We start from the raw sequence: 20,409 nt of genomic DNA on the forward strand, positions 1-20,409 counted from the left end.
GCCATGGCAGAGGCACCCCGACAGAAGAGGCCCCGCCTCGCCAGCTTCCCATATCCGTGCAAGTGGCCTGTGGCCCCGGCCCGGGAGCGCATGCTGCCTGTGACTCTACTCGGCAAATCCAGGCAGTGCCTCTGCTGGGGCTCTCCCCCATCCAAGGACCCTTGGGGATCCAGCTGGTGCCTGCAGGCGACAAGATGCCCAGCAGAGCCTCCTGGCTTCCAGGTGGTGGTTTGTTTCCGGACGGTTGCGGTGGCACTGGTGCGAATTAGGAGAGCGGAGGGAATTGGTTCTGCTGTGGCTTGAACAGAAGCGGGAGCCCGCGGGCCCCGCACCCCTCGGCTCCTCCTGAGCTCAGACTGCTCTTTGCATAGCCATTACCCTGCCTCCTGTTCTAGCAGCCATCACACCGGGGCAGGGGCTGTCCCCAGGCCCTGGGAAGAAAGGACGCGGCTGCAGGAAAGCCTCTGTGTACCAACTCTTCCCTGCCCTCTGAGCCCCCGGCCAACTGGGATTTGATGAGCCGGAGCTCAGACACCAGCATCCTTTGTCCACACTCCTCTGCCCGCCTCTGGCTTTATGGGCCCCTCTCCTGTCACCTCTGGAGCTCACCCAGCTCCCCACCTCCGCCTCTTGTCATTCCTCACAGCAGGGGTCGGCAAATTTTTTTCTGTAAAGGGCCAGATTATAAATATTTTAGGCTTTGTGAGACACGTGGTCTCGATCACATTTTTTAAAGCAACACTTTAAACACGCACAAGCCATTCTTAGCTTGTGGGCTGTAGGAAGACAGGCCACCAGCTGTACTTTGCCCACCTCTGACCCCTGCCTTCCAGTTTCGCTGGTGTGCTTCTGAGGCCCTTTTCTTGCCCCAAATGCTGCCTTCCAGGTAGAGAGTCTGGGCGGGAGGGCTGGCCAGGCCTCCCAGGACCCCACCCCCTCTCTCGCAGAGGGTGGCCGTTCCTCCTGCTTAATGGGTGTGAACTCCCCCCCCCCCCCAGTACCACCAGCTTCTCCCCAGACCCTCCTCTTGTCCCTCATTCTCACCCTTGCAGCCTGTGTTGCTGGAGAGAATGACAAATTGGGAATTTATGCAGAGGAGCCGTTTTGTTTTTAAGAAGAGCGAAAAGGAGTATCTGAAAAATGCATTAACCGGGGGAAAAACATGTTGTTTTCGCTGGGTTCTCCTTCCCCCAGCTCCACCAGCTCCCGAGCAGCCAAATGGAATTTTACCAACTCTGAAACAGTACCGGTGGGCAGAGAAGAAAAGGAGGATTTGTCCTGAGGGAAGTGGAGTTGTTCCCCGAAAGTTAGATGCCGGCACGAGGGTCAGCCTTGGAGTGACAGGCCCAGGACAAAGATGCCTGCACATCTTTGGAAGGACAGTGCAACCACGTAGCTCCCCTCCCTCCCTCGGCCCTCACGGCCATCTCCCACCCCCACCCCCACAACGCTGCCCCCCCCACCCTGAAGGGCCACCCCTCTCCGACTCCAGTTCCCTCTCTGACCACCCTCTGGGAAATAACCACAGCTGGCCCTTCTTATCTAAACCTTGCCCTCTCCGACTGTGGTTGAAGGGGCAGACTTCCTGACCCAGGATCCCCCTCCCCCTTCCAGAACATTCCATCAGGCTTACCAGCTTCCCCTTGGCCCTTCCTGAGACATGCTTTCCTGCCTGCCCCATCCGAGATTCCCCTCTTTCTTTGGATGGGAGACCCAGCGCTAGATGAACTACAGAAAATGCCCGTGAACTCCGATGGCTTTGAGGGGCAACAGGTCATTTTTTTGGCCCTGGAAATTGCAGGGTGACCCCATAGTTAGCTACCCAGGGGTTCTCTGAGAGTGCCCCATACGAAAATTGTCACACCTTGACCACCGGCCCCGTGCTGCTGTCCGCATAGCAGCTCCTTGTCTGCCTGGACTGAGCCTCCCTCAAAGCAGGATGGTCACAGCCTCTTCCAGACCTTCCTCCCGACACACACGAGTCTGCAGGACTTCTCCAGACCTTGCCAGGTTCCTGCACGTTCTCTCTCTCCACCTTTGTTTTTTGGTGACTTCTGGACTGCTTCTCCAGGGAAAGGCCCCAGAACTGGACCCAAAAGACTTGGTGGTTATTCCCTGGATCCCCAGGAAGGGGGGTACTCAAGAGAAGGCCCGTGATGGCCAGCGCACCATATGCCAGAAAGGACCTCCATTCTCCTCTGATGGGCTGTGTGTCCAGGGACCCTTCCCAGTATCAAGGACATCTGGCTGACCATGACCCAGAGATGTCTTTACGAGGGGCTTCCCTAAGTACAGGGTGCAGTGCCCATTGGATTTCCAAGCTTTCTAAGAACCTCTCACCTGGGAGCCTAAACCTGCCTGCACAGTCTCAAAGCAAGATGGAAATGGAGCCCCTACCTCTTCTCCCAGGGGCCCAGATGGTCAGAGCAAGTAGCCTCTGACCTTTGTTCCGCTGGCGATGAATTAACTAACCTTGGCCTTGGCCCTCTGCGTGCCCCCAGGGCCTGTGCTCTCCTCCCCTAGCCTTCCAGCAGGCCTCTGCCCGGCCCCTTCCCCAATTCTCTCCAGAGAACCTTGCTACGCTCCCAAGGCAGGCTGGGTCTGGGGGCTGCGGACACCTCCCCTCATCCCCTCCCTCCCTCCCTCCCTGACTCCCCCCGACTCTGCTCTACAACTGTTGACAGTGCTAAAGCGTGGTTTCTCTCCTGCAGGGCCAGTTTCTTACGCTTTTTTCTTCTCTCTCTTTGTCTCTGTCTCTGTCTCTGTCTCTGTCTTTCCCCCTCCCCGCCCCCACCCACGGGGCCTCCTCGTTTCCTCCCGGCCGGTGGGCTGCCCACCTCGGGCAGGGAAGGCAGGATGGTGGTGCTATCCTTGGTCTTAGGGCTTTCGGAACAGGATGACTTTGCCAATATCCCTGACCTGCAAAACCCAGGAACCCAGCAGAACCAGAACGCTCAGGGGGACAAGAGGTACGAGCACAGGCAAGGGCCTGCGGCGGCAGCGGCAAAGATGGAGGCGTGGAGAGGCCACCTGCCTCCACCAGCCCTGGCCCGGCTGCTGGACGAGGCGGTGGCACCCTCAGCAATCCTGGAGCGGGAGGACTGCCCCCTCCCCAGCTGGTGCCCTCACACGCGCCACACCCCCACCCCCGGGGTGTCCCTTGGGTCCAAGGCCAGTGTGGCTGTCCTGGGACCATTCTGGATCAAGCCTGCTCCCTGGGCACGCTTGCCCTCGCCCGGAGCAAGCCAGCCTTTCTGCCCCATCTCCCTGCTTGCCTCCCCTCATCCTTCATCTCTGCCCTACCCCCCACCCCGAAATCCCCGTTTCTCTGGTGGTTGGGGGGTGGGGGGGATGCAGGGAAGGGGCACCAGCCTGTTCTCCCTCATCCCCACCACCCCAACCCCCCTCTTGCCTGGAGATCCCGCTGGGGTGACGGTAGCACCCCACCCCCCGCCCTGCCGCAGGGGTGCTACAGAGGTGTGGCAGAGCTGCTTGGCTGAATGAAGAGAAGCCCCTGGTGGGGAGGGTCTGGGGCAAGGGAGAGGCCTGGTGACCAGAAAGAACTGGAAAGGCAGCCCTGAACCCGAGGGAGCAGGAGGAGGGAATGGGCTGAGGGGCCGAGAGCAGCCAGCAGGCGCCGGTCAGGCTCCCTGTTACCAGACGCCCTGCCGCTGGTCCCCAGGAGTTGCCCGTATGGCCACCGCACAGGCCCGAGCAGAGGGCTGGGCCTCTAGCTGTCCACAGTCTTGGCCATCAGGAGCTCAGGGAAGCATCTCGTGGTGGGTGCCTGCTGTCTCACGGGGCACTCGTGGGGAAGGAGGCGGGGTGATCCTGCACCTGGTCTGCTGCCTCCTATCACCTGGCCTTGGGCTGGGCCAGCCCCACACCTGCAGTCGTGAAGGGAGGGCTCATCACCCTGGTCAGGTCCGCTTCTCGTGAGACCAAAGGCCTGCAGGACAGTGTGCGGGCTGGCCGCCAGCATGCCGGCCCCTCTGGCTCTGGTGGTGCCAGAGCCTTGCTCTGCAAACTTGGGCAAGTCGCTGCCCCTGTCTGAGCCTCTGCTTCCTCGTCTGTTGAATAAAGGAGCGGATAGCGTGACCCCTTCCAGCTTGGACATGCTAAGCTTCTAACAAGGGAGCAGACCTTCGGACTGGGGGTGGGGGGAGGGCACCCGTCTGATCCTGTCAACCCGACAGGGATCCTGACGGTCCTGGAGGCCCTTAGGGCAGGAAGGACCTGTCCCCCGGCTGCCACCAGGGGGCCTGTGGGTTACAGAAGGGTAGGCCAAGTGTTAGACAGCTGACTGCCTGTCCCTCTGGTGACTTCTGGAGACCAGCCCTCTCATTTCATTTTTTCCTGTTGCATGTCTATGGTGGACACAGCCAGAAACCCCCAGAGAGTGGGAGGGGAGAGCGGGACCGGTTCTTTCCCTCAGTGGCACAGATGGCGTCAACCCTCGAGCCCATGTCCTGGGGAGCGGGAGGAACAGAGCCTGCCACCTGGCGCCACAGAAGTCCTGGGCTGGGCCGCGGGCAGGCCAGAGTGCCAAGGGGAGAGGGCCAGGGGGCACGGATGAGAGGCCGCAGGAGGGGGCTGGAAGCCTGCGGCGAACCGAGCTCCTTGCTGGGGAAAGGTGTGAAGCGTGAGGGAGCAGACGCAGGCTGGAAACGAGATTTCACATCACCCATGCGTTCATTAGCTGCCTCCATTTCCACCCACAGCCTATTTTTACCTCTTTGCCATGTAGGTCTAACACGCCCATCCCTTCTGATCATTGCATCAGCTGTCCCTGCCTTCCTGGGAAAGGTGCGTGTAGAGGTGGAGGCCCTGGGCCCTCGCCCCCACCCTGCCTGACTTTCCGGGTGGACACGGGCCATTCCCACCTGGTCACACCCACCCCTTCCATCTCATGGCCTCCGGGGGGGCGTTTCCCGGGTGACTGGGCCCCGCCAGGGTATCCAGAACGGAGCGCTTCCTTCCCGGCACTCTCCCCGTCCCCAAGCTCGGCATTGGCATTGGCACCACCCATGGGCCACCCAGCGCCTTAGGGCTCCGCTCGTCTGGATTCCTGGCCCTTTGGACCTTGGAATGGGAGGCTCAGGTCAGCTGCCTCTTCCTCTTCAGCTTCTGCCTCCAGACCCAGAGTCTGCCCCTCTGCCCCCGACCCTTCCCTTCCCCACTCAGCTGACCCCTTGGCTGGATGTCTGGGGTGAAGGGTGGGTCTGTCGGCAGTGGGTTCCTGGGAGGCAGAGGGGCCCCGGCAGGAGGCGCAGCCATTCCAAGTCCCTTGAAGCAAGGTAGGGGTGCATCTAGCAAGCGGCACGGAGATGGGAAGGTTGGTCACTACCTCCCTCCCAGGATCCTTGGTGGCCTGGAAGCCCCCATTCAGGATCTCCCAGTCTCCGGGCCTCAGCACCGTGGGTCCCAAGAACAGAATGCTCTTGGAAGCCCGGAGGGAGGGAAGGAAGGAGGCCAGGACCACCCCAGGCTCCCATGCCCTGCTGCCTTCACCCATCCTTCCCTGCATCCATCCCATCATGCTCTCTGCCATCCCTTCCACTGCTCCTCGGGATCCAAATGGTTTCCACCGTGGCCCCACCCCCACCTGAGTGGGGCGCGGGGCTGGGCGGGGACTGGGCCACCCCCATCGCTCTCCTCGCCCCCAAACCACCATATTTCCTCTGTCCCGGTGTGTGTCCCCCGCCTCCTCTCTGCCTCTCCTCTCGGCCGCCTCGCTCGTCCCCTTGTCCACCCTGCAGCCTCCTTCACTAGTCTCCGACTAACCTTTCTTGGCCTCTCTGTCTCTCTCTCTCTCTCTCTCCTCTCCTTCCTCCCATCTGCTCCTCACAGGGATGTCCCTGGGCCGGTGACGGGCCCCTCCGCCTCTCCCTCTGCCTCTCTGTGCACTTGTCTCTCTGTCTCTCTCTGTCGTGTGACCTCCGAGAGCTTCCGTGGCGCTGACCATCTACCCAGGCTGCTTTGCAGCTGTGCTGATGCTGTGGTGTGGCCAGAATAACTCTGACTTTCTCATACCTTCAGCAGTCAATCTGGCGCTCTCCTCCTGTCCCACTCTATTTTTAACCTGACTTTACCTCTCCAGCTATTTCAGTGTCCTCTTCCTCCCCGCGCCTGTCTGCGTGCGCACGTGTCCGCGAGTGTGTGTCCCTGTGTGCACGCGCGCACGTGCGTGGCTACGGCCGCACCTCTGGGAGGGACCCCGGGGTGCGGCCCCGGGCGTGGCGGCGGGGGGGGGGGGGGGTTTCAACCCGGGGGGGGGGGCGGGGGGGGGGTGGCCCGGGGGGGGGGGGGGGGGGGGGGGGGGGTGTTTCATGCCGTCGAGGCGAGGCCGGGTTCTCCCAGCTGGTGCGTGTGCGTCTGATCCTCGGGGTGTCTGTCCCCGAAACGGCTCCCTGCTTTTTCTGTTTCAGTTTGTCCCAATTCACACGCACACCTTGGCATGCCTTGGTCTCCCCGAATGTTTCCTCTCGGGATCTAAGTGTGCACATTGCTGCTGTGTGTGGCATCTCACGGCTCTGGTTGACCTGCCTTGTTGCTGTGCCATTCTCTCCCTGGTCCCCTGGGTGTCTGTGGGGCTTGTGTGCGCTCGTGTGTGTGTGTGTGTGTGTGTGTGTGTGTGCACGCACGTGCGCACCTTGCTGTTGGGTCCGGGTATCTTCCCTCCGGGGCCTGGCATATTCTGTGCATGTCTGTCTGCCCGTCGTGGCCAACTATGTGCTGACAGCTGGTTCATACCAAGGGTGTGTGTGTCTAGCCTGTGTGTCTGTGGCTCTGGGACTCTCCGAGCTGTTCTATTGTAGCCTGTCCTGAGCCCTACGCCGCCAGTCTTTCCGTCTTTCCCTCGCTGCCTGCCCCACCTCTCTTCCTCATGAGGTGTTCCAGCCTGGTCCCTGGGCAGGCTTTTAGTGTCCCCTTTCTGAGCCCCAGCTGGATGGGGCCTGGGCTCACTACCCAGCTTTCCGGGATCAGCATGGAGTCGGGGTTGCACACAGGGCCTCCCGCGGAGTGGTCCGATCCGAGGCTTCCCGGTGGTGCCCCGTCTCTCTCTGACCCTGGGTGAGAGCCTTCTCCCCTGCACAGTCCTCAGAGCGAGAGAGGAGTGGGGACTGGGGAGCAAGGGGGTGGAGACTCGCCCTATCCACCAGGTGGCTGTTTAAATCTAAATTAGTTTGAGGCGAACAAAGCTGAACATTCTGTTCGCAGTCGCACTGGCCACTTCCAATGCTCGGTAGCCACATATGGACAGTGCAGAAATAGAACACTGCTGTCATCGTAGAAGGTTCTGCTGGCCAGAGCTGTGTGGACAGTGGGCCTGACCTCACCTGGTCAGTCTGAAGGGCACCTGTGTTCTCAGCCCGAACAAACACAGGTGGGGCCTCTGGGAGCCAGCACTCTGGGCGTGTTTGCAGAGGGTAGTGACGCAGAGGGGTAACATGGATGTGCCGCCACGGGAGCCTCCCCTGCTGGGTTGGAGCCAGCAGGGACGACAGGGGCCACTGGGGAGGGGGGCACGCTCAGATACCACCATGCAAGCAGTGACCGGATGGGGGGGGGGATTTCGGGGGGAGCGGGAAGAGTGGGAATACCCACCAAAACAGCACCCACGGGGCCAGTCACGCCGAATTACGCTGAGGTGAGGGGAATGGGCCCTGAGCGCTGGTTTAGGGGGAAACCTGGCCTCCCCCTGGACAAGAGCCTAACTCTTGCTGACCCACAGGAGTGGCAGCTGCTTGGGTCTCAGAGAAGGTCCTGCCGCCACCCAGGCCAAGGTGCCCAGCCCAGCCCACCTCCCGACCCGTGCTCATTCGGATTCCCCCCACCCCCAGGTTGCCTGCAGGAGGGAAGGCGGTGAACACAGCCCCAGTGCCCGGCCAGACACCCCACGATGAGTCTGACCGCCGGACCGAGCCACGCTCCTCCGTCTCGGACCTCGTCAACTCCCTCACCAGTGAGATGCTCATGGTGAGAAGGGCAGGAGGCCTGGGCTCCAGGCAGGAGCTGGATTGGTGGGGGGGGGGGGGTGGCGGGGCAGGGGAGGGGACGTGTGTGGCAATTGGTGACGGCATGGGAGTTGTCTGACGGCATGGTGACTGAGTGAGTGAGGCTTGGGTTCTTTTCTGAGCTCTTTCATCGAAACAGGCTCTCTGTGCCTCAGTTTACTCATTGGTCAAATGAGAATAAGAACGCCCGTCTTTCTCCGGTCTCTTTCTGGGTTGAGTGGGGGCCTAAGAAAACCTACTCATGTGAGATATTTTTATGATCATCCGAGGAAAGGCTTGGGGCAGAATGCGTCCCCTCTCTTGGACTGGCGCCCCACTGAGTGGAGGTGTGAGGCAGAGCTTCCAATGGGGTGGGTCTCATATCCCCATTTTGGGGACCCTCCCCCCGCCCCGCCCCCATTGCTGGGGGCCAGCTGAGGCCCCAAGATAACAGGAGAGTAGGAGCCCCCCTGATCATGATTCCTACGAAGGAACAACTGTGGTGAGGGCCTTCTGTGCACACCCCACTCCACCGGGATCCCAGCCCCGTGGTTCCAGGGCATTTTCACCAAGACGGAGGTTGCAGCTCCACGTTGCGCCCCCTGGTGGCGGCAGCAGCAAGGCACAGCCATCGGCCCCACTGTGCTCCCCAAAGCGCCCCAAGAGGGCCGCCACAGGGCCGGGACACTGTGATACGGCAGCCAGAGGTTTGCAGGTGGCAGTCGAGTTTGGCAGCTCCGAAATCCCAAGGAGGCTTAGGGCATCAAGTTGGGAAGCCGGTGCCTCCTGTGTTCCTACTGGACTTGACCTGGGACTAGTCATTCCCGTTCCCCAGACCTGAGTCCCCTCCCCGGTCCCTCCTGTAGACAGAGAGAAGCGGGTGTGCGGGCTCTCAAGCCCTCGCCAGTGCTGACACCATCCAGTTCAGAGTTCCCTTGCCCGTGGCCTGGTGCCACAGCTGCCACCTGCCTGAGCCCCCAGAGCCCCAGGCCCCACCCTTCGCCCCCGTAGCACTCCGGCCAGCTCTAACCATCCACCCCCAGTGCCCCTTTCTAGCCCGGGAGCTTCTCACGTTGTAACACGCACACGAATCGCTGGGAGATCTTGCTAAAGTGCGGATTCCCACAGGTGCGCCTCGCTGGCTCAGGCAGAAGAGCGTGCGACTCTTGATCTCAGGGTCATGAGTTCGAGCCCCGTGTTGGGTGTAGAGATTACTTCGATAAACAAAACTTAAAAAAATACCGACTCCCGGTCAGCAGGCCTGAGGTGGAGCCTGGAGTCTGCGTTTCTCTCGGATCTAGATGAGGGCATCAGATTTTCTCTGCTCCAGATCTGGTCTCCCTTGGGCCTCGACACCTAGGCCCTCCTCTGCCCTCTTGTCCGTCTTCCCCACCCACATGGATGGGCCCAGCCATACTGACCCCTGGATGGGCCCTGCCCCGGCCCATCCTGCCTCCCTGCACAGCCCTCTAATGGGTTACAGCTTCCTGGCAGTCAGGATCCCAGAAGGGACGGCCCGTTCCCAGCTCGCTACCTGCTGCTTGCTGCCCCCAGGGAGGAGCTGACAGCATCAGGCCGAGGAAGACAGTGCAGGCCCGAGGGCCCTCTCACGGGGCAGGCTCCGGCTGAGCCCTGAGCTCAGAGGTGGGCAGGCAAGGTCTAATTGCCCAACCCTAGCCCAAAGCAGGGTCATGGTCATTAATGATGAAGATAAGCAGGCCCCTGGCTGGCAGAAGCTTGGGGTCAGGAGTTAGGCCCCCACTGCTGACCCAAGGAAGGGACTGAGGGCAAGGGGTTAGAGGGCACACCAGGCCACACCCCTGTCTGAGTCACCCCGGCTCTGGCATGCTTTTTGATGCTTGTTTCTACTGGGGCAGGGGCTCAGGCAACATCTCCCCTGGGGCCACGGCAGGGGTGGCCAGGCTGGTTGCCGTGGAAACAGCTCCTCGGGCTGCCCCGGCTGGTTAATTAGGGCTTAGGACTGTAGTTTTGGAAAGCCGGGAGTGGGCACGGAGTGAGGCCCAGCCTGGGCCTCCCACCCCCTTTTTGGGAACCAAGAGCCAAGTGACCAGAGGGACCACAGTTGGGGCTGGGGCCACCTGGGCTCCGGTCACCAGGGACTCCACCCAAACTACAGAAGGAACAGGAGGGGCAAGAGGTCTTTGCTGGCCCTGCCTACTCACGTGAGGCCCTGGCTCTCGGCCCCAGGGCTGGCAGCGGCCAGGGCCGGACTGCAGAGTAGGACGGGAACCCACCGAACCCTCCCAGGAGCCCCGCGGGATACATGCTATGGTCCCATTCTGCAGATGCAGAATCTAAGGTTCACGGGCAGTGAGGCTGGTCCCGGCACAGGGAGGGAGTGCGGGGGCACACCGGACCTGGGGAGGGAAGCCACGTTCTCAGTGGGCCTGCGGGGGGCCCTGGATCCGGCCAACGGGTAGGAGCTGGAGGGACCCTCTTCCACGGCGAGGAGGAGCAGGGGAGGCCGCTCAGCCCGCCTTCCAGCTCCAGACGGGACCAGGGTGCGGCCGATGAGGCCCCGGATGCTGGATCTGAGTGTCAGAGTGAGGGGAGCCAGAAGGACACCCGTGATGGCTGGGTGCTGACCTGGCTTTGAGTTTCAACTCCCTGTTGACTCAGGGGTGACTTGAGGCACGCTGATCACCTCTCTGCGCCCCACACCGAGCTGGTAATGGTAGTGCCCGCCTCACTCAGAGGTCGTAGGGAGTAAATGAGTGCAGGGCAGGGAGCACAGGGCGAGTTACTGTTCTTCGTGTGATTCAAATCTTCTCACCTGGGGCGGGTGAGTCCTCACGGGCTTGAAGGGGGAGGGGAGGTTCTCGAAATTGCCCTGGGACGTGAGGCTGCCTTGGTGGAAAGAGTGGGCTTTGAGGTCAGAGAGGGTCCATACTGCTGTGCAATCTTGGCCGTGTGACTTAACCTCTCTGAGCCGGTCTCCTCAGCTAGAGAGTGGTGATAAGTGCCTCGCCCGACTGTTGGCAGGATTCAGTAAGAAGGTGATGTAAGAGTCTTCTGCCATGGTAGGTACACACTATATATATTCTTATTATCTGTATTATTTGGTATCTCAGAGCCTGGAGGAAGGACAGGGCACACGGAAGATTTCTGCAGGGGAAGTGGGGAGAGAAAATGGGCCAGCAGTTTTGGCCTAAAATGTGGTACCATGAGCACCGACTCTGGCTCTCCTCCAGTCACCGGAAGAGCTTTCAGAGAGAGGGATGCCTGGGCCCCTTGGACCCCTGGGTCTGGAGTGAGACCCGGGGAGCTGGGAAACCTCCCCACGTATTCCCAGTGATCAGCCACAGCCGAGAAGACTTGGCTGGGAGACCCTCCCCCAAATTACTTCCTAGGTTTTCAACATCAGCGTGGGAAGGGGACGCCCACGCCACCCTCCACGTGTATGTCTGTTGCGGGCCCCACCCCCAGAGTGGGACCGAATGCAGGTGGAGCCCTTCCTTCCAGTGGCCCTCAGCCCCCGGGGTGCGGTACAGACAGCTGAGGAGCTTTTAAAACAATTCTGCCGCCCGGGCCCTCGCCAGCCCCATCAAATCGGGCTCTCTGGGGACGGGGCCTGGGAACCTGTATTTTTAGCATCTCTACATGAATTTATGCCTTACACAGATTAGATGTGGCTCCTGACAACTTGCCTCTCTCATTGTGTAAATCACATCACTCTCAGAACCCCAGGGAGTCACCTTCCAAAGAAATAGCTTGGCCAACTCTTTTGAGATGGGAGCGGTCTCCCTGATCTGTTCTGTGGGCCCCGCAGAGCTGTGGAAGGGCGGAAGGCAGGAAGGGGATGCTCGGGGGACCCAGGGCTTCCAGGGGAGGCCAGGGGGTGGGGTGCGCACTGCTCTGGGGTTCCGGGGGACGGGGGCTGTCCCGGCTCTGTCCCCCCTCCCGCGGGACCGGAGCGTCCTGGCCCAGATGTGAACGTGAGGTAGATCACCACCAGCACCACGTTGTGCCCAGAGGGAGAGCCAGCTCTTGGCAGCGGGGACGTGGCCTCAGGCCCAGGGAGACTTCCTAACCCCGCCGGCCCCTCCCCCACCCCCAGCTGTCCCCAGGCTCCGAGGAGGACGAGGCGCACGAGGGCTGCAGCCGGGAGAACCTGGGCCGGATCCAGTTCAGTGTCGGCTACAACTTCCAGGAGTCCACACTCACTGTGAAGATCATGAAGGCCCAGGAGCTGCCAGCCAAGGACTTCAGCGGCACCAGCGACCCCTTTGTCAAGATCTACCTGCTGCCGGACAAGAAGCACAAGCTGGAGACCAAGGTGAAACGGAAGAACCTGAACCCCCACTGGAATGAGACCTTCCTCTTTGAAGGTGAGGCTGGGGCCGCACCCCACCCCCACCCAGAGTCCCCTCTTCCCCTCCACCACGGCCCTGCTCAGCTGCACGGGTACAGACGGGGGCACCCACGCCCGCATCCACACCTGCGTGCACCCGCCCACGCAGGCATGTGTTTGAGCCCAGGGAACCTGCCTAATTTCGCGTCTAGCTGGGATCAGGTTACAGGGCCCGTGGGAGCCGCACCACGGCCAGAGGCCCGGAACCGAACTAGACCACCTCCTGGGCTTTCAGCTCAGACACGGGGCTCATCCTGAGTGAGGAGGGCTGGCAGGCAGGGAGGCGTCCACAGGACCCAGAGGCGGAGCACCGGGAGCAGTCATAGGTTGGCGGTTGAGAGCACGAGCTGTGCCCCCCCCCCCCGCCCCCCGCCTGTCTGTTCGAAACCCAGCTCGGCCACTTCCTAGCCGTGTGACCGGGGGCACGTTCCTGAACGTCTCTGTGTCGTGGTTTCTTCGTCTCTAAGGCGAAGATAATCCCAGTGAGGGTTGGAGACAAATCGGTGAATTGCGAAGGCAGGCACCATATCCAGACAACCCATGAGCGCAGTTTGTTAAATACACTCTGTCCGCTCCCCTTCTCCGAGCCCTTCCCCTGTACTTCCTCCCGCCCCCACCGCATCCAGATACACGGGAACAACAGCTCTGAGCCATGCCCCTGGCTCCTAGAGAGCACGGAGACAAATGTCTCTCCTGCAGACTCTCTCTGAAGGCCGTCTTTAGCTCTTATCTCTGAGGATGCGAGGTAACCAGGAAGCTGGGTGCGAGATCAGGGAGTGGTTTCTGTCCCAGCCCTTTTTTGGTGCCTGGACTCCACTTTGAGAAGCCATTGCCCTTTCCTGACATGGCTCAACCAGTGAGAATAGGTCCCTACAACTCCAACTGCCAGGTGCCTTGGCGCTCTGGAATTTTCAGCGTGTGCCCCGAGGAATCTTCCCTGCCTGGTGTCCCAGCCGTTGGACGCCCCACCCGTTCCGCAAGGTGGCAGCCAGCTCGCCTCAGATAAATCGTTGAGGGTGAGCTAGTGGGCGCTTGTGTGTTTCCGGACCCTTCTCCTCCCCAGTGCGGTGTGGGGGCCGGGGAGAGGCTCCGCTCTGCAGGCGCGTGTAGCCAGCTGACGGGGCGAGGTTTATGAGCATATCTTCGACCCACTGGTCTCTTCTGCAACATTTATCTAGACTCAGCGATGGGCTGGGCGCTGTTCTCGGCGCTGGGGGGTGCAGAAAAGGGCAAGGCACCATTGGCCCTCAAGGCGTTCCTGATCTAATGGAAGACACAGACGTGTAGGTAATGAAGGCGTACGCTGCAGGGCAGATGCTGTAGGAACCCACTGCGAGCTCCCCTTGGTAGTGTTGGAAGACATTTCCCAGAGTGGGGGCCATTCAGGATGGGTTTTGATGGATGAATAGGAGTTTGCCCAATAAGAGTCTTCCTCCTCTGCTGTTGAAGAGGCTGACTCTGGTGCGGCGACCTCCTGCAGCCGCCACCGTTTCTAGAACACTTGTCCTCATGCATTTCACCTGGATAGATGCCAAAGGTCCCCTGGGCAGGTCCCTGGCGGGGGGGAGTGCAGAGGGGGGACTCCCAGATGAGCAAGACAGAGCCCCCTTCGGTCTGAGGAGGAAGCCCTGAAGAAATTCAGAGGCTGGGGATTTGGGGAACATAGGATTTCCCCTTCCAGCACACCGCTCCTCTCAGAGGCATTTCTGCTTCTAGCATCTGGCGGAACATGCCAGAATCCTCCAGAGCTCTTTCTTTCCCTTCATCTTCTCCACCAGTCGGGCTGAGGTGTTAAGTGTCCTCTCTCCTTCCTGCTCACACCCTAGTTCAGGCCCTCACCACCTCAGGCCTCCAGGCTGACCTAGACCCCCTGCGCCTCCCAGGCCGGCCCCTCCTCTGACCAAGCCTCCCCGGTCCAATGACTCTGGCTTCAGCCCTTCCCCAAGGCCTCTTAGCATCCCTTTCCTTCCCACTCAGGCTCCCTCCCCTGGCTCTCCCTCTGGTCTTCTCTCCCGCTGCACCCCGGCACACTCCAGCAGCTCGGTCAGGCCATTTCGCTGGCATTAATTCATTCTTCCAATTATTGATCCACTTAAACAAATACTTATCGAGTGCCTACTATGTGCCAGAAACAGCGTTAGATGCTGGGATCCAGTGGTTGAGGGCAGCGATGCCTTCCTGGAAATCCTCGCCTAGTGGGAGTCAGACTCAAGGAAACAGATATAGCTCTGTGACAGCCCCGGGGTGTGTGACGTGAAAAGAAATTGCTAGACCGTAGAGCAGGGGATCCGACCCCGTCTGGGATGTCAGGAAGGAAAGCGGTGACCTGTTCAGGAAGAGGAAAGGCCAGGGTGGGTCATGGAGGCGCCACCAGGCAGGAGAAGCCGGTGCTGAAAAGCTGGGAAGGAGGCTGGTGCGGTGAGAGCCCATCGCTGGCCAAGAGTACTCACAAGAGGGGCAGAGAGAGGTCAGCGGGCCAGGCTGTACAGAAGGACTTGAAGCCAAGGCAGGGCACGCAGCTTTTACTCTAAGTGCCCTGGGAGCCACTGAAAGGCTTTAAGCGAGAGAGTGTCATGATGTGATTTCTATTTTTAAGGGATCGCTCTGCTGTGTTGACAATGGACGGTAGGAGAAGGCGTGCAAGTGGGGAGGGCGGTTTGGAAACTCTCGCGGCTCTCTAGGCAAAATGTGCCAGCGGCTGGGATGAGGGAGGAGAAGGGGACAGCCGCAGGATCTGTTGAGGAACAGTGAAGGACAGGCCGATGCCCTGGAAGGAAGCAGGGGGCAAGCGCGAGTCCTAGGACAAGCATCCACTCCTGTCTCTGTGTCTTTGCCGCTTCCTCCACCTCGAGTCCTCCTGGGGCTTGGCTTCTGGTGGCCGTGGCCACCTCCGACAGGGCCACCTGCCCAGGCTTGTCTCGGGATGATCGGCAGTGGCAGGGCTTCCCAGAGAGAAAGGGGCCGCTGCCCGCCCACCAAGACAGCCATGTGACAAACGAGTGGGTCAGTGGTCCCCGTTCTGCTCTCTATCAGCTGGGAGACTTGGGACAAGTAATTTAAGCCATCCGCGGCTCAGTCTCCTCTTCTGTGAAACGTACGAGATGCCATCCACCTTGGAGAACTGTCAAGAGAGACAGATGTGACGGGGACAGTTCTTGCTAATGCTGCGGGAAGGTCTGAATTCGGCTGCTGCCTGCTGTGCCTCAGTGGGGCGGCAGCGGGACCGCCCGGGGCCGGCCCTCTTCCTCCCGGGGCCTCCCTGCCCTTGGAGCATCACCCTGCCCAGGCCCTGTGTGGCCCCTCTGTCTCACTCTTCACCCAGGCTGTCTGTCCCCCAGGTTTTCCCTACGAGAAGGTGGTGCAGAGGGTCCTCTACCTCCAGGTCCTGGACTACGACCGCTTTAGCCGCAATGACCCCATTGGAGAGGTGTCCATCCCTCTCAACAAGGTGGACCTGACCCAGATGCAGACCTTCTGGAAGGATCTGAAGCCATGCAGCGATGGGAGTGTAAGGCCCCACTTGTGGGTCCCTGGCTTGGGGGCTGGCAGGTCAGGGCTGGCAGATCTGGTCCTGGTCCCCTGGCATGTCAGGAGGGCGGTGGGGGAGGTGCAGCCAGTGCGCAGGGCAGCGGTCTCAGAGCTGGTGCACCGCGCTGGGGAGAATTGCCTGAGCTGTGACAAAGCACCTGGACTCTGCTCAGGGTGTGGGGGCTCATGGGGCGGGGGGCGGCGCCCAGAACTGCTAGATGAAGGGACACCAGGTGTGACAGAGGTGACAGATGGGGGTGGGTAAGCACCCCAGCCAGCCAGAGTTCTCTAACTGTCCCCTCTCCCCTAGTCCCCAAGCCCTCCTCTTCTCCCTCGCAGAGGAGCTGAGGCAAGGCTGGGGGACAACCCTCTCCAAAGCCCAGGCTCACCCCCCCACCTTATCCCTCCCAGGGGAGCCGAGGGGAGCTGCTCTTGTCTCTCTGCTACAACCCCTCTGCCAACTCCATCATCGTGAACATCATCAAAGCCCGGAACCTCAAAGCCATGGACATCGGGGGCACATCAGGTGCTGGGGCCTCTCATCATAGAGGGTGGATGGACTGGGGAGTTGTGGGGACGTGAGGGTCATGCTGGATGTGGAAAGCAGGGTCTGAGCCGTGGCACTCACCCCTGACCGTCCTACCCCACCTCTGGTCTCAACTCCTCTACCCTAGAGCCCTAGGTGGCCCCCTCTGGAGCACCCCTGGGGTCAGCATCATCTTGGACTCTCCCCTTACCAGAATCAGAGAGAAGAGGAGCACTGTGGTGGGAGACCTGGGCTCCAGCCTCAGCTCGGACACTACTGTGGGGCTCGGCCTCTGTGGGGTTGGGTTTCCTCCTTTGTGTTCACAATAGGGCCCTGGGTGATGGCTGGGGTCCCTTCCAGTTCACCCATCCGCTGGTCCCCAGATCCCTGTCCTTGTTGCTTAGGGCTTTCCTCACCTCCTGTGGAAAGCTTACAGCCCCTCCTGCCCCAGTTTCCACACTTGGAGAAGGAGGGGGACCCTGGGGGGCCCCCCCACACTGCCCATCTGACCTTTCTCCTACCCATCTGCCAGACCCCTACGTGAAGGTGTGGCTGATGTACAAGGACAAGCGGGTAGAGAAGAAGAAGACAGTGACGATGAAGAGGAACCTGAACCCCATCTTCAATGAGTCTTTTGCCTTTGATATCCCCACTGAGAAACTGAGGGAGACAACCATCATCATCACTGTCATGGACAAGGACAAGCTTAGCCGCAATGACGTTATTGGCAAGGTAGGGGCCTCGTGGGAGGGGTAACACACCTGTCCTCACAAGAAGGAGCAGGGGTAGTAGGTGAGCTCAGGGCTGAGCAGCAGGAGAGAGAAGGGCCAGTCTCTTCCCCTGTCTGGGCCTCCATCTCATCTGAAAATGAGAGGCTAGGACAAAATCTCCCTTAAGTGTCCTACTGTGGGTTCATCAGCTCAGGACAGACCACTGGGAGGGCAGGGAAAGGAGGAAGTGGGAGAAAGAAGCACCCCGGATCCCCAAAAGAGGATTTGCTGGACAGGAGCCTCGGGCAAGGTAAGGACCTCCGAGCAATGTCACCCAGGTCCCATCTTCAGAGGGCAAGCTATGCGGGCCAATGTCAAGAGCTGCCTCGAGACTCCAAATACCTGGCTTCAGTTGCCACCTCATCTGCTACTAAAAGCTGTGTGACCTTGGGCGAGTCACTTGTCTCTCTTTACCTGCGGTGTCCTCATTTTTTAAAAAAAAGTTTATTGATTTATTTGGAGAGAGACAGAGACAGTGCAAGTGGGGGAGGAGCAGACAGAGAGAGAGGGGGTGGGGGGAGAGGACTCCGGGCTGCCAAAGCAGTGCCCGATGTGGGGCTCGAACTCAAAAAAAACATGAGATCATGACCTGAGCTAAAACCAAGAGTCAGACGCTCAACAGGACTGAGCCACCCAGGCGCCCGAAGTGTCCTCATTTGTAAAATGGAGCTAACAGTACCAACCCTATAGCACTTCACCCAATGGTGTGAGAATTGCCTGAGATATGTGGGTATCCTCCTTGTAGAAAGTGACCTCTTCTCATCATCTACTAACCAAAAAAATCCATGCCAGGCCTTCAGTTTTTCCAGGATGTGATTCTGTGACACAAACCCTTCTGTTTCTCTACTTTGAAATGTCCGTCCCTGTGTTCATTTACGGTTTTAGTGTTGAGAGGTTGGGCTTGGGAATCAGACCTCCTGGGCCCAGCCCCCCTCTCGACAGCCATGCGCCCCATCTCCTCCTCTCACGATGAGAGTAAGACAGTCCTGACCTCACAGGCGAAACCCCTAGTACAGTGCTTAGAAGGTATGTGTTAGCTGCCATTATAATAAAAGTTATTTTTGAAACATTCCTACTAAGGGCATGTTTGTGCATCTGGGCGCGGAGCTTTGACCAGGAGCAGTGCAGGAAGCCAGTGATCAGGGCAGGCCAGGTGAAGGAGCCCGTGAGGAGAGACTATGGATCACGTGGTCTTACCCCTGGCGCGACCCAGGGGTAAATGGGGGTAAATGGGAAAGGATGGCCTGGGCCCCCGCAGGGAAGGGGGCCAAGGTGGAGGCAAGCCTCAGACAGATGGGGTTGAAGAACTTAGCTCCTGGGGCTAAGGGAAGCAGGGGGCCTCCGAGAGGATACCTGAGTCCTGCCCCCCACCTAGTATGGCCCAGGGAGCATGACTGGCCGGCCTGTGGTCACAGGTGGGACAGTTTCTCAGGGTGGCGTCACCCATACCCCAGCAGGACCGTGTGTTCCGAGCAGGCCTGAGGCCTGCTAAGCCCCCTCCTTGACCAGCTGGGGCCAAGGGCCACATGGCCACATCTACTTCTAAGCTTTTCTGAAGCTTAGCCTTTTCGAGTTGGGTGTCCTTTAGATACCAATTATAGCTGCTTTTGAGACCATCCTATCTTCTGTCGACCGAACCAAGGTGAAGGAGGATTGGGTAGCTCAGGGAGCCCTATGCTTCTAACCGGCCACCAGTCACAAGGCCGGGGTCAGCTGGAGGACCACGTGCACGGCCCCACGAGGCCGCCCCTAACGCAGAAGGCTGCAGGATTGGGCTGATAGTGCGGAGCCAGAAGGACCTAGATTTAAATCCCGTGACTGTGGGTGAGTTTCTTAACTCTCCACGCCTTTGTTTCTCCATCTGTATCCTTACCTGCCGCACCGGTAAGGATAGGATGATCTGTGTGTAGAAAGCCCCGAACCCGGGGCTCAGTGTGCAGTAAGTGGTGAGGAGGTAGGAGGACTCGTAAGGCAGCAGAGATTGACAGCAGCCAACAGGTAGGGCAGGGAAGGGCGTGGGAACAGACCGTCTCCACCCCCACCTTCGACCCCCATCCCCCCAATGCAAAGCAGGTCAGGAGTCTTAACTGGGAAGGGCCAGGCATGCCCAGGCTCCCGGAGGGAAGTGCCACTAGGAAAGTAGGTCATTGCTGGCGGGGAGGAGGCCGGAGGAAGCCTCTGAGGGGAGGTTGTCTCTGTGGGCGGAGGTCCCTTGGTCCCCAAGATCATGATCTCGGGGTGTCATTGAGGAGATGGAGTGTCAGCCCCGGTGGGGGCAGGGGCCGATGCCTCCTCCGAGAGTGTCACTGAGACCGTGCTCTTCCCTTTCTCCCCAGATCTACCTGTCCTGGAAGAGCGGGCCCGGGGAGGTGAAGCACTGGAAAGACATGATTGCCCGTCCCCGGCAGCCGGTGGCCCAGTGGCACCAGCTGAAGGCCTAAGTGGGGCCAAGGGAGGCCCGGGGGGCCGAGGGCCCGGGTCCCCATCATGCCCTCACCACTTTATGCACAATGCCCGGCCTGGCCCCCCGCCATAGGTGAGGGGAGGACCCCGAGGGCTTGGCCATGGAGGGGTCCCAGGAGTCAGTTGGGCCCCGTTTCTAGGAAGTACCAGCCTCATCCTCCACTTGTCCAGCTCTGGGGGAGGGGCTCTGGGAGCCATTTTCCTGCTTTGCCCCTTTCCTTCCTGACTTGCTGATACTAAAGAAGTGAGGGAGAGTGCGAAGGCCAGACAGGCAGACGGGCAGATCCCTCCAGAGGCCCGCCAGGTGGGCACGGTCCCCCGTTTTCTTTAAGGCAGTGCCTGGAGTGGAGAGAAGCTGCCTCCTCCCCAGCTCCCGATGCGGGCCCAGGAGAGGGGAGGCCGGGGCATTTGGCCCCGGCCTGGCCGGGAAAGGCCCGTTCCCCGGGCAGTTTCAGGTGCCGACTGGGCCCTGAATGCCAAGGATAGTATATAGCCCGCTCCGGGGTCCTGGAGCCGCAGCCTGTGTCCTTGTGTCGTGTCCACTGTGTGCGTGTGTGTGTGTGTGTGTGTGTGTGTACAGGGGTGGGGGCACTCTTACCCTGTCCCCGCCCCCGGGGCCGGCAGTGCAGAGAGGGCAGGGTTTCATAAAGTGAGGCAGGGCAGGAGGCTGAGAGAGGTCTACACACACAGAGCCAGGGGGTGGGCTAGGAGAGGCAGGTGAAGGGGGGACTGGGGAAAGGTGGGTGGGGGGGG

General features: G+C 60.3%; 1 protein-coding gene across 8 annotated transcripts in view; it reads left to right on the forward strand.

Annotated features, from left to right (window-relative positions):
- Positions 1 to 20,382, forward strand: part of SYT7 (synaptotagmin 7) — a 60,113-nt gene extending 39,731 nt beyond the window's left edge. For 4 of the 8 annotated variants that reach the window (XM_040494932.1, XM_040494934.1, XM_040494933.1 and 1 more), the window contains 7 exons: positions 2,847 to 2,969; positions 7,845 to 7,980; positions 12,076 to 12,346; positions 15,708 to 15,877; positions 16,309 to 16,423; positions 16,956 to 17,155; positions 19,530 to 20,382. In XM_040494932.1, the coding sequence (XP_040350866.1) occupies positions 2,847 to 2,969; positions 7,845 to 7,980; positions 12,076 to 12,346; positions 15,708 to 15,877; positions 16,309 to 16,423; positions 16,956 to 17,155; positions 19,530 to 19,634 (1,120 nt within the window). In that variant the 3' untranslated portion in view covers positions 19,635 to 20,382. The remainder of the gene's footprint in view (positions 1 to 2,846; positions 2,970 to 7,844; positions 7,981 to 12,075; positions 12,347 to 15,707; positions 15,878 to 16,308; positions 16,424 to 16,955; positions 17,156 to 19,529) is intronic. The other 4 variants (XM_040494936.1, XM_040494938.1, XM_040494937.1 and 1 more) reach the window with 1 other exon arrangement.
- The last annotated feature ends 27 nt before the right edge of the window (positions 20,383 to 20,409 follow it).

Source organism: Herpailurus yagouaroundi, unplaced genomic scaffold (genome assembly GCF_014898765.1).
Source record: "Herpailurus yagouaroundi ecotype Mexico unplaced genomic scaffold, PumYag 187, whole genome shotgun sequence".
NCBI classification, from domain to species: domain Eukaryota; kingdom Metazoa; phylum Chordata; class Mammalia; order Carnivora; family Felidae; genus Herpailurus; species Herpailurus yagouaroundi.